At 45.6% G+C, this 18251-nt stretch overlaps 1 protein-coding gene across 1 annotated transcript in view; it reads right to left on the bottom strand.

The window, feature by feature from the left end:
• LOC133375314 (ciliogenesis and planar polarity effector 1-like) overlaps nt 1–18251 on the bottom strand; it is a gene marked incomplete at its 3' end in the record, with an annotated part of 56551 nt that overhangs the window by 16713 nt on the left and 21587 nt on the right. The window contains exons 14-16 of the mRNA XM_061606941.1: nt 12995–13075; nt 10955–11119; nt 826–981 (exon numbers count right to left, since the gene is read on the bottom strand). Of these exons, the coding sequence (XP_061462925.1) occupies nt 826–981; nt 10955–11119; nt 12995–13075 (402 nt within the window). The remainder of the gene's footprint in view (nt 1–825; nt 982–10954; nt 11120–12994; nt 13076–18251) is intronic.

Genomic DNA, 18251 nt, shown 5'->3' with positions numbered 1-18251 from the left:
ATAAGTCTAGAAAATAACTGAGGAGAAAACAGCCCTGCATATTAACACCCAGTGTGTTGTTAATACTTGTCTGGGGAAGATCAGAAGGGAGACAGTGACTGTGTTCATCTGGCAAGCTGCCCTGTGTAAAATTCTTACCAGAAGAAGGTGATACAAACATGGTTTAAAAGTTGGCTTAACTGTTCAAGCAGCCAGAAGAACAACCAGAGGTGCTTTGGGGTACAAAGGCAGATTGTCCCCAGTATCTGGACTGCATTGTGGGAATATCTGACTGGGGTGGACGTTTAGGGAAATTGGCCTCAGGTAAAAGCCACTTAGAGGCTGCTGCTAGCAACAGTGTCTCTTCAGAAACTGTCAACAAGTCCTTTAAAGACCCCAGTATAAGTATCAGGATTCCCTTGTGTAAATAGTAGCTCCTTAATAAACCAACAATCTTAGTTTAACATTAATCCTGCTTCTAGTTCTGATGCCCATCTCATGTCTAAAGCCTACTGTACATCCTACTAGGAGGATGTTGAAAGAACTGATTGAACTGGTGGCAGCAGAAACTCAGTGAAGCATAGATACATAAACTGGTGTTTATATTTAGACAGGTTGAGGGAATGAAGCAGAAAGAAAAGGTGAGAGACAGATAAATTAAAAGATATAAGATGGACCTGAGGCAGAAACAGACTCCAAAGCAATATCAAAAATGGTGAAATGTCTAAATAAGCAGATACAAAGTTTTGAGGAACACCCCCTCCCTGGACATCAACAGGGTTTAGACATACTTTACTTTGTCTGGATGATAGTAAACGAGAACATATTACAAAATGAATAGAATACCTGGCCTGATATGAAGTGGGGGTAAAACATCAACATTATGTGGAGGAAGCACATAAAGCGGCTCATTAGTAAAGTAGGCTGCCATGAATCGTGCAAGAGACCAAACCACTGCCAATATAGCTTCAGTATGAACATCTCTCATCATCTCCTCAGCACCTAAGATAAAATTTAAATAGTCTTATATAAACAAAATATATGCTATAGAAACTGAGGAATTCAAGCTTATCAACCCTCCCTGATAGAAAACGCAAAGGAATCACTACTCATTGAGCTGCAAGAATTCAATTCAGACACAAAACCCTAGAAGTCTCTTGTGTACATCAGCTGGCATCTTCCTCTCTATGACAGCTCATACTTAAAGCTTCATTTTATAAAATTCCTTAAGAAAGAATTAAATGACTACAAAGCCTGATTAACTGTGCAGTCTTATGTATGTTTATTACTCATATGTAAGTTCCACTGAATCCAATTGGGCTTACTGTCAAGAAAGTGTACATAGGATTGCAACATTAGACTTTATTACTTCAGTGCATTACAACAAAGCATATTGTAATTAAATCACAGCCAGATGTTAAACTTGAATTGATAATTCAATTCTATAGAATTAATGGACTTTTGAATCTAGCTTTTTAAGTAGCTTGGCTTGCTAACTGCAGAAGGCAGCCGTTTGTCACCATACTTGTATAATTCTGAGGGGAATATATATTTAAAGCAGGTTTATTGATTATTCTTAAAGGGTCTTTAAAAAATTAAGCAACTATGCTATCTGAAGCTATCTGTATTGGGCAGAATAGCAGCAACTCAAATAAAGTTGATTCCAAGTTTTTCAATTTAGTTTCAGGTTCTCCCCATCCTTACCCACCCAGGAACCTTGTAGAGATGACAGAATATAATTGAATACATTTGTATGTCTGGGAGAGAGGCCTAGATTAGTCATGAAATTATATTATAGAAAACCTGATGGGGGGGAATGGGGACTCTTTAATTTTGTCTCTGTATTATGAGGCTTTTCAACTGAGGCAATCGACCTTTATGATAGTGAGAACTGTTGGAAGAGATGTTAAATTCTGACCTTTTGTGGGCATTACCCTTTCAACCAATGTGGAACTCACTGCTCAGATATCCAGAACCCATCCTGAAGAAGCCCTCCTTGGATCCCCAAGTTTTTAATAACTTTCGCCCAATTTCGAATTTACCATTCTTGGGCAAGGTCATTGAGCGAGTGGTGGCCAATCAGTTGTCGACACACTTGGATGAAACGGATTACTTAGATCCATACCAATCGGGCTTCAGGACTGGTCACGGAACTGAAACAGCCTTGGTCGCTCTGGTAGATGATATGAGGAGGGCATTAGATAGGGGAGAATTCACCTTCCTTGTCCTCCTCGATCTCTCAGCGGCTTTTGATACTGTCGACCACAGTATCCTCTTATATCGCCTAGAGGGATTGGGAATAGGAGGCACCGTATTACGGTGGTTCCGTTCCTTTCTCTCTGATAGGTACCAACAGGTGGCATTGGGGGAGGAGGTTTCAGACCCTTGGCCTCTCAATTGTGGTGTGCCACAGGGTTCTATCCTCTCTCCCATGCTATTTAACATCTATATGAAGCCGCTGGGGGCGATCATCAGGAGATTTGGGCTGCAGTGTCACCAATATGCGGATGACACTCAGCTCTATCTCTCGTTTAAATCTTCATCAGAGTTGGCTGTGGAAACCTTGTCCAAGTGCCTGGAGTCCGTGAGTGGATGGATGGGAAGGAACAAGCTGAAACTGAACCCCGATAAGACCGAGGTACTGCTCGTGGGGGACAAGAGAAGGTTGGGAACTGTTGACCTGAAGTTCAATGGGGTGAGCTTACCCCTAAAGGACCAGGTCCGCAGCCTCGGGGTTGTACTTGATTCCAAGCTGTCCATGGAGGCTCAGATTTCGGCTGTGAGCCGGGCAGCTTGGTATCAACTACACCTTGTACGTAGGCTGCAACCCTACCTTCCTGTTCATCAGCTCCCACTGGTAGTGCATGCCCTGGTCACCTCTCGATTAGATTACTGTAATGCGCTCTACATGGGGTTACCCTTGAAAACGGTCCGGAAACCACAACTTATACAAAATGCGGCGGCTCGACTTCTCACAAACAGTCGTCGCCGGGACCACATCACGCCAGTGTTGTTCGATCTACACTGGCTTCCAGTTGTTTTCCGGGCCCAATTCAAGGTGTTGGTATTAACCTTTAAATCCCTATACGGTCTCGGCCCAGTTTATCTAAAGGAGCGCCTACAACGCCACCAATCATGCCGCCTAACAAGATCGGCCACACAAGGCCTTCTCTCAGTCCCGCCAACCAAAGCAGCTAGATTGGCGGGTACTAGAGGGAGGGCCTTTTCAGTGGCGGCCCCCACCCTCTGGAACTCCCTCCCACAAGATCTTCGGCACATCTCTTCCCTGAATATGTTCCGCAAGGCCTTAAAGACCTGGCTCTTTCAACAGGCTTTTGGGATTTCTGGGGAGGCTTAATATTTTTTGTTTACATGCCTCCCATTATGTATTGTTTGTTTTATAATCTATACTATTACACTGTATTTTTTGTATTGTATTTTGCTATATTTATTGTATGTACGTCGCCTAGAGTGGCCACTGGCCAGATAGGCGACACATAAATTAAATTTATTATTATTATTATTATTATTATTATTATTATTATTATTATTATTATTATTATTATTATTATTATTATATACAAAAACCATATTTACAATATGGAAGCTGTGTCTTGGTAATCTCATTTTTCCCCCTTTAAGCCCCCAGTTACAGAGAATTAAATAGGGAAGTGCAAGGAAACTTAGAGGAGGCTTTCCAAGTCTCCCTCCTCTTCCTTTACGTCTTCAATCATGGAGATTTAAGGGAAACACAAGGGATTTTGACAGATGGGCGCCCCTGCCCACCTGCCAGTCAAGTGGCATCAAAATGACATCATGTGACTGACAGGTGGGTGGCCCTGGGAATGAAAAGGGAAACCTGGAGAGACTTGGAAAAAACTTTAAGACAGCCCCCACTCTCCCATTGAGCAAACAGGAGCGAAGCAGCTGTCTTAAAGCCAATGCAAAAACCTCTTTGAAGTAGCTTGAGCTTCAAAGTGGCTTGTGCACTGGGCTTTAATCCCTGTTCCACTGTTGAGCAGGGATTAAATCCTGCTGCTTTGGTTGTGCAATCTTGTTCCCTCCCATGAACAGGATTGGACAGTCAAGGCAGAATTAAACCCTCTCCTCCCACCCACTAGTGACATCAACTGTGGATGGGTGAATGTGGTTTGGGGGAAAATGCTTTGGGGACCAAACGGGACTGTCTGCATTGGGATGATTGGCCTGAAGGCTCCTCACTCATTTTATATGCATCTAATGACAATATGCAAGGACACCTATCCACGGCTACTTTAGAAATGTGGAAAACGGGGGGGGGGGGTCAGAGATAATGTTTTCAGATTGTGTCTCTTGCATTGATACCTGTGTTCTTTATTTCCTGTATGCAGTATCTTTGGAATTCCTGTAGTGTGTGTGGGAGATTATTTTGGGGGGGGGGTTGCTTTGGTTGATATTAATAAATATATTTTTTAAAAAAGATGAAGCAACTAAAAGGTCCTTATTTAAGTCTTAAATATAAATTCTATAATCCACACTATAAGAATGATAAAAAGTGTCATGGAAATGTACCATTGGTATCACCTGAAGGGTGATTTTCTTAGGTGGTCCGACATCACGTGGGATATAGTGCCATCTAGCATCCGAAGGCCAAGAATGGATCAAAGGCAAGAACTGGGGCATCAAGCCCCTCCCACCCCAGTTCATTCGTGACGAGACCGAAGTGGGAGACATATCTGAAAAGACAGAAAAGGCCAACGGGCCTAACAGCAAGGAAACAGTGTCCCAAAACATGACCCAAAGATCGCAAGCATATTAAACAAGTCCAAATTGGTCTTGGCAAAAAAGTTTAAATATTATAACTCTGAAGAGTGATAATTTGTAAGGTAACAAAAAACCCCAATATCCTCCAAAAGGGGAGGGCCGTGATGTCGGACCACCTAAGAAAATCACCCTTCAGGTGATACCAATGGTACATTTTCCTTAGGTGGTCCGACATCACGTGGGATGTACCAAAGCAGCCCCTAATAGGGAGGGACCGTCTCCTGGTGACTCAGCAGAAAGAACCTGTTGTAACACACGCCTTCCGAAGGAGGCATCAGCAGAAGCGTAACGGTCCATCTTATAATGTCTTATGAAAGAATTTGGGGTAGACCATACAGCTGCTCTGCAAATCTCTGCTAGAGGAGCATTGGTTGCGAAGGCAGCTGTAATGGCAGCTGACCTAGTGGAATGTGCCGTTATGTTATGAGGCACTGGCAGCTGAAGGGACTCATAGGCCAATGCAATACAGGCATGCAACCAGCAAGATAACGTGGAGCTGGACACCTTTTTCCCCAGAGTATGCGGGTGAAAGGATACAAATAAGGAATCCGTTGACCATATGTCCTGGGTGCGAGACAGGTAGGTCTTGAGGGCCCTCCGGACATCTAGCGAGTGCCAGGCCCTGACCAGGACCCTGGTCAGCTGAAGAAAATGGCTATAGCTGTGCTGTTCCTAAATGACGACATTTAGAATCCCAACACGGGGCTATCTGGCTACAAATATGCCCACACAGTAGAAGGAAGCTGGCCCAGCTCAAAAGCAACCTCCGAGAGGAAGAGAAGCAGAATGGAGAGGTCAGAAAGGGCCCAACCAAGTAACTCTAAATGCAGTCTAGCCAAAGAGAGCTGCCCCAGGGAGAGGAGAGTGATAAGAGGAAGCTCAAGCTGTTTAACGGAGGCAGAGGAGCAATCTGCCTCTAATCAGCTCCAAAACCCAGTGAGGCAAGCACACAAGCACCTCAGGAGAAGGAGCATTGACTCATAAAATCAGCCTAACCACACATCTAAGAAGGGGATGAGGCAACCTCTGAGAACCAAAGTCACACTCAGTGGGGAGGGGCATTGAGTGTGTCCTTCTGCACTGGTGTAGTTCCTGGCCTGACAGGGACTGTAAAACCTAACATGATTCAAGAAGGGAGAGGAGCGAGTCCTGAGGGCTAGGATAATTGTACGCAGTGGAGAGAAGCCACGAGAGTGCCCTTCCGCCCTGGTATGTCTATGGTCTGGCATCTTTGATCTTGCGAAACAGGATTGTAGATAACATAACCTGGTTCTGTGGCAGCAGCAGCCCACTTGTCTGGATATGTCGGCCAATGTAAACTTTGCCAAGAGGTTCCATGTGGTAGATGGGATCGAATAACCTTTGAACAGCCCAGAGACATATCCCCGGGCAAGAAAATGAAACACCATCAAATACAGACGAAGCCAGGAACTTGTAGCCAAGAAGTACCTGTACTAATCAAAACAACTGAACACAGTAGGAAGAGACAAAGAGGGCGTCCTTCCACAGCGGTCTGGAATTTGGGACACAGTGGGGAGGAGCAGTGAGAGTGTCCCTCCGCAAAGTGTTGCCTGTGGTCTGATAGGAACAGCAAAGAGCTCCTTTTTACTCTGCAGTAGCGGCAGGCTGCTCATCTGGATACGGCTCTTATGCCTGAGTAGAGACCTCTGACAGGGGCCCACTGGAGATGAAGGTAATAAAATGGTCACCAGTCAATCTGCCCCAGCAAATAGGAGAAGAAACTTCTGCCCGGTCTGGCTGGCTACCAGCCAAAAAGGGCGAGATGTTAGTTACATGATATGGACTCACCTGTTGCCTGGGCTGGTCCACACTCACCTGTCATCTGGCTGTATTAGAAAATATGCATGCGAGTAGGCGTCTGGCCGCTGATCTTTCGTCATATACACGCATAAAGCAGGAGTTGCGGTATATGCCATCAACAAACGCACAAAGGTAGGAGGAGTGGTTTGGAGAGAGGTCAGTACATGCAAACAAGGGAAGATGTAGTACTGCTCCTGTCTTTAAATGCTTGGTTGTGTCGACAGCCGTGGAGTGAAGGCTGGAATACTTGTACTTTGTGTTACACACGGGCATTGTACTGTTGGCTTGTCCCTGAGGCTGGTCTGTCATGTCCGGATCAGGAGACACGCACAATCGGGAAGGTACAGTATCGCTCCTGCGCACCCGACAAGTAAGAGCAAGACAGTCATCCACATAAGGCAGTATGGATTGAGGAAGGTAGATGTACCATGGAGGCTAGGTTCTTCAATATGGCACCAGGCCAGGTAGATACACGCCCACAATGGAGAAGATGCAGTATTGCCACAGTGCACTACATAGGCAGACAATTATTAGCAGGCCCTTTCTTAGACTCACCGGACCTGGATTAGGGTCGTCTAAGAAATTATCCAGCCACATCATAAAACCTCTAGAGAATATTAAAATTGCAGCAGAAGCCCGCAAGGCTAAGGCGGTAGTCTCATGATTATGGTGAGGGCAGAAAATGACGTGACTGCTGAGGGCGAACCCATTGTCCTTTGGCCAATTTGTCAATGGATCTGGCACAGGAGGTAGTGATCTGTCGATTCTGGAAGTCTCAAAACCTTGACCCCTTACACAGAGGGAATAGCAGAATCATTCTTGAAAGTTTGGACGTGTAAGCTGTCCAAAACAGTACGAGCGAGGGGTAGTCTGCCATATGAAACATCCTTCTCCTGTTCTATGGATCCTCCTCCTGTTCTAAAGCAACGCTCCGCTCACCTCCCTCGGCTAGAAGGGAATACGAGGGATCCTCTGAACCGGTAGTCCCATCGCCAATCCTGCCTCCAGCGACATCAGAAGGATTTGGTGAGGGTGGTGGATTTGCTTCACTGCAGCCACAATGTCTCATAGCGCCAGAATGTCCTTGCGCATTTAGCTGAAGGGAAGGATTGGCCTGTGACCCTGACTGCACTTGTGAGAAGAAGCCCAGTAAGTCTTCAACTGTGGGAGAAACTCAGGGGACAACTGTAAACCCAGATGAGGGGCAAGAGCAGCCCTCTGTGGATCCGAGGGCACTGACTGCACTTGGTGGAGCAGAGGCTGGTGCCTTTGTTGAGGCAAATTAGCAGTGGTCTCATCAGACAGGCAAGATGTATGAGCCCCAGTTGATGACTTGGGTTGAGAAGGACAGTTCCCAGTAGGTTGGCTAGGGGGCCCTTCCAAGACATCCTCAGACGAGCTGGCGGGTGCATGAAAGAGGGCTGTTAATCAGTCATAGCCAGCAGCCTCTGAAGTCGGGACAGACACATATCGTGGTTTCCTGGCAGTGGTGTGGCCAGATAAGTGTGTGGTTTTGGCGACAGCCTTGGAATGAAGTCTGGGTTGCTTGTGCTTATTACACGGAGATGTCCTGGGGCCTCACACGGTTCCTGTGCCCGTCGCACAAGGTGGGGGGTGCATTATATAACACCAACACACTCGTCGTACACGCCACACAGATGGGGGAGAATGTACGGATATCACCAACATACGCTGCTGTACACGCCCACAGGTGGGGGAGAATGTACAGTATATATATATATAACACCAACACACTCTTCATACACTCCACACAGATGGGGGAGAATGTACGGTATATATCACCAACACACGCTGTTGTACACGCCCACAGATGGGGGAGAATGTACAGTATATATATATATCACTAACACACGCTTCAGTGCACGGCCACAGGTGGGTGAGAATGTACAGTCCCAAATGCACTTTGGTAAATACGTAGCAGGGGTGCAGTGCAGCTGCTGTGCAGATAAGTCGTATGATGAGAAAGGTCAGTACACGCCCCCAGGGGGGAAGAATGTACAGTTCCAAATAGCCTTAGTACACATTCACGTATGGGTGAGAATTTACAGTTCCAAACAGCCTTAGTACACGCCCAAGGATAGGTGAGAATGTACAGTCCCGAACAGCGTTAGTACACGGCCACGGATGGGGGAGAATGTACAGTTCCAAACAGCCTTAGTACAAACCCACAGATGGGGGAGAATGTAGTTCCAAATAGCCTTAGTACACGCCCACGGATGGGGGAAAATGTAGTTCCAAATAGCCTCGGTGCACGCCCACGGATGTGGGAGAATGTACAGTCCCGAACAGCCTTAGTACACGCCCACAGATGGGGGAGAATGTACGGTTCCAAACAGGCTCAGTAACCAGCCTCAGTACACATCCAGGCTACTATACTGGAGGGCGTTGTGTAGGATTCTTTACCCTGCAGCACACACACAGCAACTATACTAAAGGGCCTTGTAAAAAGAAGGCTGTAGTCCTTGTAGAGGCACAGCTGCAGGGGGTTCACTGGACTGGTGAGATGTATGAGTCGCAGGTGGTAAAGTGGATTGAGGGGGGCAGTCCACAGGCTGGTTAGGAAACCCCTCGAAGTCATCCTCAGACAACACGGCTGGCGAGTGAAGAGGGTTGTTAAACCTTCCTAACCAGCAGCGTCAGAAGGCGGGATGAAAAAATAACAGGGTCGCTTGGCGTACTGCGGCTAGGCAGATGCTTGGTTTTAGCCACGGCCTTGGCATGCAGCCTGGGTTGTTTCTCTTAGCAGACTTGTGATGTGAGGTCTTGCAAGGCAGCTTTGTCCCAGACGAATGCGCCTCTTGTTGTTCCACCACTGTGCAGGCACAGAGATGTAGTCTATGTAATATATCACCAACACATGCACAGAGGTGGGGGGTGCGGTGTGGCGAGGGTCTTCAGTATACGCCTTCTGATGGGTAGTCCCAAAAGCACAATGGAGCAGTTGTGGAACCAAGCATGTTTGTGCAGATATGCCTTCTGATTATGCACATGAAAATAATAAACAGTCCAATTACTCTGAATTATGTCACACACGACACCGTCGTAAGGAAAGGGCTTGGCACACGCCCACAGGTAGGGAGATGTACAGCACCAAATGTCAATCAAAGGAGAACAGAAAAGGTGGGGAAAGGGGGCAAAACAAATGGCGCCCGCAAAAAGGGCGGGAAACTAGAAAACAAATGGCGGCTGGGTAGGAGAAGGAGCAAGGGCGGACGGACAAAAAAGTTCCACATGCGTCTGTCAGGCAAAAGTTAGGAAAGGAGGCGCAAGGGCTCCAAGCACTGTCTGTAAAATTACAGCGCCACCGCCGCCTGAGAATCAAAGCTGGCGGCAAAAGGGGGGAAGCTGCAGCCGCAGGCTCCCAGTCAGGCTGCAAGCCTGCAAGCATCACCTAAGCCCGGATAAAAAGCAAAACCGGCAGCAAGGAACAAAGGAGAAGCCACCACCGCTAGCTCCCGGTCAAGGCTCGTCTCAGGCAAAAACGCCTGAATTGACAAGGACAAGCCGCCGCCGCCTGAGAGAAAGGCAGGCGGTAATAAAGCTAAAGGAGCCGCAGGAGCGAGCTCCAACCGCCACTCACCAAAAGGAGACTGCAGCCTCCAAATACTAGCCGCCGCCGTTATTAAACTGGCGGTAAAAGTAGCTAAGGGAGCCGCAGCTGCGGTTCCCAGCGAGGTAAAAAACAGTAAAAAACGGCCGCCAGGTGAGAAGGACTGAAAAGAGAGCCGCCGCTGCAGCTCACAGCAAAGCGGCCGCCGCCTGAGAGAGAGACGGCGGCAAGGCAAAAAAGGGGGACTGACGAGAGAGCCGCAGCCACGACTCTCAGTAAAGGCTCGTCTCTCAGAGACGGGAGCCCAAAGGGAAAACGGCAGCCGCTGGATTCACCAACGAAGGGACTAAAGGGGGGAAGCAAATGATCCAAAAAATAAAATAAACCCCCCCCCAAAAAGTCCCAGACAACACGAAAGGTGAGGGAGGTAGGGAACGAGAGGAAATCACAGACGCTCACACTAAATCCCAAACTTAGCTATGCTAAAGAAGATCCAAACGCCTCGAACGAACGAAGGCAAGAATGAACTGGGGTGGGAGGGGCTTGATGCCCCAGGTCTTGACTTCGATCCATTCTTGCCTTCGGACGCTAGATGGCACTATATCCCACGTGATGTCGGACCACCTAAGGAAAACAGCTCTTTTTAATAAAGTAACACAATAGTATAATGGTGTAATACTATTCTAATAATGTTACCATTAAACAATGGGATTAAAATTACAACTTACTATGTTACATATTACTCATTTAACTATACAGTGATATTCCATGTTCGCATACCTGATACATCATCCATTTCTCTTACAGACATTTGAGTTCGTTTTAGAAGCTCATTCACTAGATGATCACACAGGCCCTGAGCCTCACTTAAATTGTAGTGATATAGATGGCAATATAATACAGCAAGATAATATCGAGTTTGGAGAAAAGGCATTCTTTTTCCTCCTGTTTTAAAAGGGAAAATAATAGTCTACAGTTCAAAATATAAACCCTGGGCATGCAATGAAAAATAACCCTAACATACATTAAAATTAAACTCTTCTCACCCACACACAAATATACAATCGCATACAGAAGAAGGAATAAATAATGTGTATAGGATTACATAGGACAAAAAAAAATCTGTTTAATTTGTGTATGTGATGAATGGGATTAGATCTACCAGCATACTGCTTTTTGTCTGGGCTCCAGTACTTTAAAAAGCTCAAAGCAAAGAGAAATTGAACAGGTGCAGCTTCTCCAATTATTATGACAGGAGTTTTATGCAACCTAATATTTTATTACATTTATATCTCAGTCTTCCTCCAATGAGCTCATGGTACTATGCATTGGATCCTCCCCTTTTATCCTCACAGCAACCCTAAAAGTTATGCTAGGCTGAGATATAGTGATGGGCCCAACTTCACCTACAAAGCTTTGTGGTTGAGTGGACATTGGAACATGACTCTTCCTAGTCCTGCTCTGGCCCTGTAGTGCACGGTTGGAGAACTTCAGGCCCAGGGACCCTTCAAACCTCTCTATCTGGCCCTCAGAACTCTCACCTTGAACTCTGCTAATGCCTCTTGCGTGTCTGGATATTGGACAGAGAGGAATGTGGGAGGGTGTGTATAAACTAGCCTACTGAACCGTGGTAAAATGTACATTTATTGCTTTACCCACTTTTGCTTCTGATCCCACCCATGACTGGCATGTGGCTCTTGGAAGGTTGCCCACAAGGGAATATGGCCCTTGGGCTGGAAAAGGTTCCCTATCCTTGCTCTAGTGTCACCATGCTTGATGCCTGCCATAAAGATATTTAAGGGACAGAACCAGGTCCTCTTTCGACTAGGAGTTGTATGAGCTACACAGGTTATTGGACTGACAAGAAACAGTCCACCTGTGCAAAGGGAACACAGCAAGATAGACACATATTGATAAATCCTTTGGCAGCAGTAGGAAAAGGATCTTCTAACTCTGCTGTCCAAAATGTTATGCAGCAGCACCGGAAATCTTAAATGTTACCTTGAGCAGCAGCTGGCCAGTCACTTAAACAACGTCATGAAAACTGTTTCTTTCAATAGATATTTCAGTGCTTGATCACACTTTAAACTACCTCCCTCTTTTATTTATGAAGCTCATTTCTGCACCATGGCCAGTAATTAAATTCAGTAATTTAATTCGTGATTAATTCCAAGACTTCCATACTATACATAGCTATTTTTAGCATGAACTTAGTTTTATCCAGGATGTTAAAGTACAAACTCACTCTGCAATGCAATATCAATGAGCTTCTTTATTATTTGACTTATTTGCCGCTTGATACCAATATCTCAAGATAACTTACGAGACAAAGAATTACTTAGCAATAAATCATGTGTACAAATATAAAAGTACTTTCATGAAAAGTTATCACCCTGCAATCAAAAATCCACCTCCTTTAACAATCTAAAAAATGACAAACCCAAAAAACTCCAGCAACAGCTATAAAGTTATTGCCAACTGAAGGCCTATGTGAAAAGCACGATCTTTGCCTGAAGCCAAAATAGATTAATGTGTGCAACAGACAAGCCTTTTTGGAAACAGCATTTCATAAGCATGGGGGGCGGATGCCACCCATGAACTTTGTATGGAGGAGGAGGGCTCCAAAGATCACCTCAAGACACAGATACAAATAGGTATTGGGACCCTCAGGCATATAAGGCTTTAGAAATCAGATTTCCAAGACATTTGTGCTAAAATACCTAAAAAAATAAGTCTACCTTGAAATTTATTCAGTTTTCCCCTGTAACCTTTTTCTAATCACTATGATGCCCAAGCACTGAACATTTACTATTACCTTACCTTTTCCTTTTGTTTCTTGAAGAGCTCTCTCCCATGCCTCCACTGATTCTTTGTAAGACCCTATTAGAAATTGCTCGTCACCTTCAAAAACAAACAAAACTTCAGCACATATTCAAGCCAAGGAAAGAAATAATAAAATGTTAGGTTTCTAGGCTGGATTTTTTTTATGTTTAAAAAATATTTATACACTGCTTTTTAGGACAATGTCCTCACAAAACAGCTTGCAAAAAGAGATAAAAACAATTACAATAACAACAAAAAAATCTAATAAATATGTAAGATCAGCATGAGAAAGAACAAATCAGAGAGACTAAAACCAACTCCCCCCCCCCAAAAAAAAATTAGGGAAGCTTAAACATTAAAAATATACGAAGAGCCTGCTGGATCAGACCAATGGCCCACCTAGTCCAGCTGTCTGTTCTCACAGTGACCAACCAGATGCTTGCGGGAAACCTGCAAGCAGGACCTGAGCACAAGAGCACTCTTCTCTCTTGCCATTTCCAGCAACTGGTATTCAGAAGAGACCTTTGGTCTTACAGTAAAACTGTCTTCTACGTGCATGTAAAGATGATCTCAGGTGGGTTTTGAGCTGCTCCTTGTGGTCAAAGGCAGAATAGCTCTGTCTGATTTTTCTTGATTTTTCTAACTTCCCCTTAGCCTCAGGAAACCGGTTTTCAAATGACAAGCCATGCCAAACACATGGAAAAAACATATAACTGTAACAGTGCATAAAAACTAATGAACAGCATTCTCTGCACACCTAAGATACAGAAATAGCTGAAGAAAACAGGCGAAGAACATGCCAGAAAATGCCATGTATAATAAAGAAAGAATATGCCATATGTATAGTCAGGAATATTTCAGACATCATTCCACCAAGGGAAGGACAAAAGGCAGCCCCAAGCATGTAGACAGAGGACTTCAGATCATCTTTACATGCATGTAAAAGACCCTTTTACAGTAAGACCAAAGGTCTCTTCTCCTGCACATGTAAGATGATCTCAGAAGGGACATACCCAAGCTGACCCATTAAGGGTTGGAACTTAATGAGGGGCTGGCTATAACTTTGGGACAACCAACTGCAGAACCCGTCTCCCAAAGGCTGCCTCAGCTGAGGCATACTTATCAACCGTGTAGTGCTTGATAAATGTGTTTGGAGTAGCCCAAGTGGCTACTCTACATATCTCATGAAGAGGTGCATTAAGCGAAAGCGCTGCTGAGGTGGCTGCTGACCTGGTAGAATGTGTAATGACCTTAGCTGGCAGCTGTAAATTCTGACTGGTGTAAGCTAAGGAAATGCAAGCCTTCATCCATCTGGATAAAGTGGAGGGTTCCCCAATGAAAAAGGGTGAAAAGAAACAAAGAGTCTGTCCTATGAAAAGGCTTGGTTCCTGAAATATACACTTTCAGGGCCCTACGCACATCCAAAGAGTGCCAAGCCTTATTGGTTGGGTGGGCAGGAGAGGGACAGAAGGAAGGCAGCACAAGTTCTTGTTGACAGTGAAAGGCAGATAGGACAGAAAAGAGGATTAGTACATGGAAAACACAACAGTGCCTATCCACTGATAGAGCATTCATCTCAGAGACCCATCCGACCACAGTAATTGCCACCAGAAAACAGCACCTTTAGATGTAGAAGGACGGAATTAAGCAGTTCAAACTGTGGTTTCTGAAGTGCCATCAGTGCTTTGGGAAGATCCCAAGATGGAAATGCAGCTGGGTAGGTGGCGCAGATATGGACACTTCATGCAGAAAGCACCTCAAATAAGGATGTGAACTTAAAGGGTTATCTTGAGACTTTGAGAGGATGGTTGAGAGAGCTGATGACTGAAAGTGTTAGGATGTAGACCTACTACCAATCCATCTTGAAGAAAAGATAACATTTCCTAAAGAGCTGCTCCCTTTGGTGCACAATCATTCCATGTACCATACTGAAAAAGCCTTCCACATACTCTAATAAGACCTTCTTGGCTTATTAAAGCTTGCCAAGATGATTTGACCGAGTGGATCCAGGGTGTGGTCAATGCATCATTGCGGGAGGAAGTGGTTCCAGCCACCTTGAAAAAGGCGGTGATGCAACCACTCCTGAAAAAGCCCACCCTGGACCCATTGGTTTGTGACAACTACCAACCGGTTGCAAATACCCCTTTCTTAGGGAAGGTGATTGAGAGGGTTGTGGTGCAGCAGTTGCAAGTACTCTTGGATGAAACAGATTATCTTGACCCATCCCAGTCTGGGTTCAGGCCTGATTATGGGACTGAATCGGCCTTGGTTGCCCTGATGGATGACCTTTATCGAGAGAAGGACAGGGGGAGTGTCACCTTGTTATTCTTACTACTCTTAGTAGCTTTTGATACCAGTGACCATGGTATCCTTCTGGGGCAACTTGGTGAGATTGGTGTTGGAGGCACTGTTTTACAGTGGTTCCGATCCTATCTCCAGGGTCGCTCTCAGAGAATAGCATTGGGTGACTGTCTTTCGGCCCCCTGGCAGTTGTGCTGTGGGGTGCCACAGGGTACCATCTTGTTCCCCACTGTTGTTCACACACTGGTAACCTCCAGGTTGGATTACTGTAATGCGCTCTATGTGGGGCTGCCCTTGAGGTTGGTCCACAAGTTGCAGCTGGTGCAAAGTGCGGTGGCAAGACTGCTAACTGGAGCAGGGTATTGCCAACACGTCACCCTGCTGCTGAAAGAACTGCACTGACTGCCCATTTGCTACCAGGCCGAGTTCAAGGTTCTAGTTTTGGTGTACAAAGCCCTACACAGCTTGGGACCAGGATACCTGAAAGACTGTCTTATCCCTTATATAACCAATTGATCACTGCCCTCCACAGGTGAGGGCCTCCTGCATATACCATCATATCAGGAGGTCCGTTCCGCACAACATAGGAAATGGACCTTTAGTGTGGTGGCACCTACCCTGTGGAATTCCCTCCCCTTAAATATTAGGCAGGCACCATCTGTGTTATCTTTTCAGAGCCTTTTGAAGACTTTCCTCTTTCAACAAGCCTTTTAAGTTGAGACCTATCTTAGTCTGCGACTGTGTTGGAATTGCTTTTAATTTTTTTAAAAAAAACAATGTTTTTTAACCTTTAACGTTGTTTTGTTTTAATGTATGTTAAGGTCTGTTTTTATGATGTTTTGATGTGTTTTTAGCACTTTTGTTTGCCACCCTGGGCTTCTGCTGGGAGGAAGGGCGGGATATAAATGAAATAAATAAATGAATAAATAAAATACTCTAGTATAACCTCATTGTGGAAAGCCTTCTGGAAGTCGGCATGGTGTCTATCACAGAAACCAACAGGCCTACTTTCATGAGTCATTTCCAATCAATTTCTATGCATGAAGGTTCAGCCACACTGGGTTTGAATGGAACAGGAGATCCTGAGATAACAGCTCTTTCCTGCATGGGAGAAGCCATGGAGAAGACTCTACCAGGCTGAATATCTCCAAAAACCAAGGCCTGCCTGGCCTATGGAACTATGATTATTATCATTGTGCTCTCTCCTCACTAACTTGATGCAGCACCCTAGACAGGAGAGAGATCAGTGGGAACACTGAGTTCCTTGAGGCCACTGCATTGTCAAAGTGTTCATCGTCTCTGCCCCTGGGTCTGTATAATGAGAGAAAAACCTGTGTACCTAATTATTCAGGGATGAAACAAAGAGACTGACATGAACTTTTCCAAAGACCCTGAAAATTTCCCTGAATACTTAGCGATGAAGCCTCCATTCCCTGTGCTGGATCTGTTCTCAGATCAACCAATCCACCTGATCATTGTCTTTTCCCTTCAAGTGCTCCACTATCAGAGAATCCAGATGACACTCTGCCCAACTCATTAGAAGGGCTGCCTCATCTTGCAGGAGTCGAGATCTTGTTCCCCTTTGCCGATTCAAATGGGCTTTAGCTGTGATGTTGTCAGTCCTCACCAGCACACCGCCCAAATGTCCCAGTGTCGCAAAATGTTATAGAGCCAGGCGGCCTGCATGTAGCTCCAGCAGGTTGATAGGCAGGAGTGACTTTGACGCTGACCAGTTGCCTTGGGCCATTCTGTTGTTGCACAGGGCTCCCCAGCCTGACAGACTGGCATCTGTTGTGACCACAGTTCTCAGTGGATCTCTGAATGGGACCCGTTTGTAGATTCTCAGTCTGCATCCACCAGTGGAGAGACTCGTGAACCTGAGATGACACTGAAGCTTGAAGATGTAGCTTGGCTGCTATCTCTCTCTGGAATGGCAACAAAGACCACTGTAGTGGTCAGGAATGGTGTATTGCCCACAAATACCTTTATTGGTGAGATCATGAGCCCCAGAATCTTTGCTAGTTTCATCATGTCCACTGAGGGAGATATTGCGATGGATCATACCATCTATGTGATCTTGGATACTCATTCGGGAGAAAGCCACCATTCCTGTGCCTGTACCTATTGTGGCTCCCAGATGAAGAGTGTGACTCTTTTTCTGGTTAATAAGAAAACTGTGGTCTTTGATGCATGCCAAAGCAGAATAAAGATCCTCCCGCACCTTCTCCAAGACAGTGAGCGAATTAGAAGATTGTCTAAGTAAGGGTAGATGTGAGTCCCTTATACTCTGAGGTATGCCACCAGGGTGACTGCAATCTTGGTGAACACTCTGGGAGCCGATGCCAGACCAAAGGGCATCACCCTGTACTGGTAGTGCTGACCATTCACTGCAAACCTGAAGTAACAATGATGGGCTTGGAAAACCAGACCATGTAGGTAAGCCTCCTCGATATCTATCAACGAGAGGAGATCCCCCTGCCTGCGAACCTCCTTGATAGACATCAGGGTCTCCATCGTGAACCTGTTGTACTTTATGAACTGATTGAGATGTTTTAAATCCAATACTGCCCGGAAGTATCTGTCCTCCTTGGCTACTGTAAAGATAGAATAGATACCCAAGAAGTGGCCCCCTGGCGGCACTGGCTCGATATCCACAATGTCCAGGAGACGGTGAATAGCCTCCTGAACTCTGGCTCTCTGGACTGGATTTGTTAGAAAAGGAGATGGGATGAACCTGTGAGGAGGCAACACAGTGAGTTCTAGTCTAAGATCCTGTCTTAGTATCTGCAGCACCCATCAGTCTGAAGTGATGTTGCTCCATTTGTCTGAAAAATTCTGCAGACAACAGCCCATGAGAGGAAGGGCGTAGTCAGAATTGGTCTTTGTTCCCTCGTGTCTGCTGACCGGAGCCAGGCTTCCCAGAGAATTGCTGCTGCTGGCTATGGGGCGTGAA

Source organism: Rhineura floridana, unplaced genomic scaffold (genome assembly GCF_030035675.1).
Source record: "Rhineura floridana isolate rRhiFlo1 unplaced genomic scaffold, rRhiFlo1.hap2 scaffold_28, whole genome shotgun sequence".
Lineage (NCBI taxonomy): Eukaryota > Metazoa > Chordata > Lepidosauria > Squamata > Rhineuridae > Rhineura > Rhineura floridana.
Note: the sequence above shows the minus strand (reverse complement) of the source record. Positions and strands in the feature narration are given on the sequence as shown.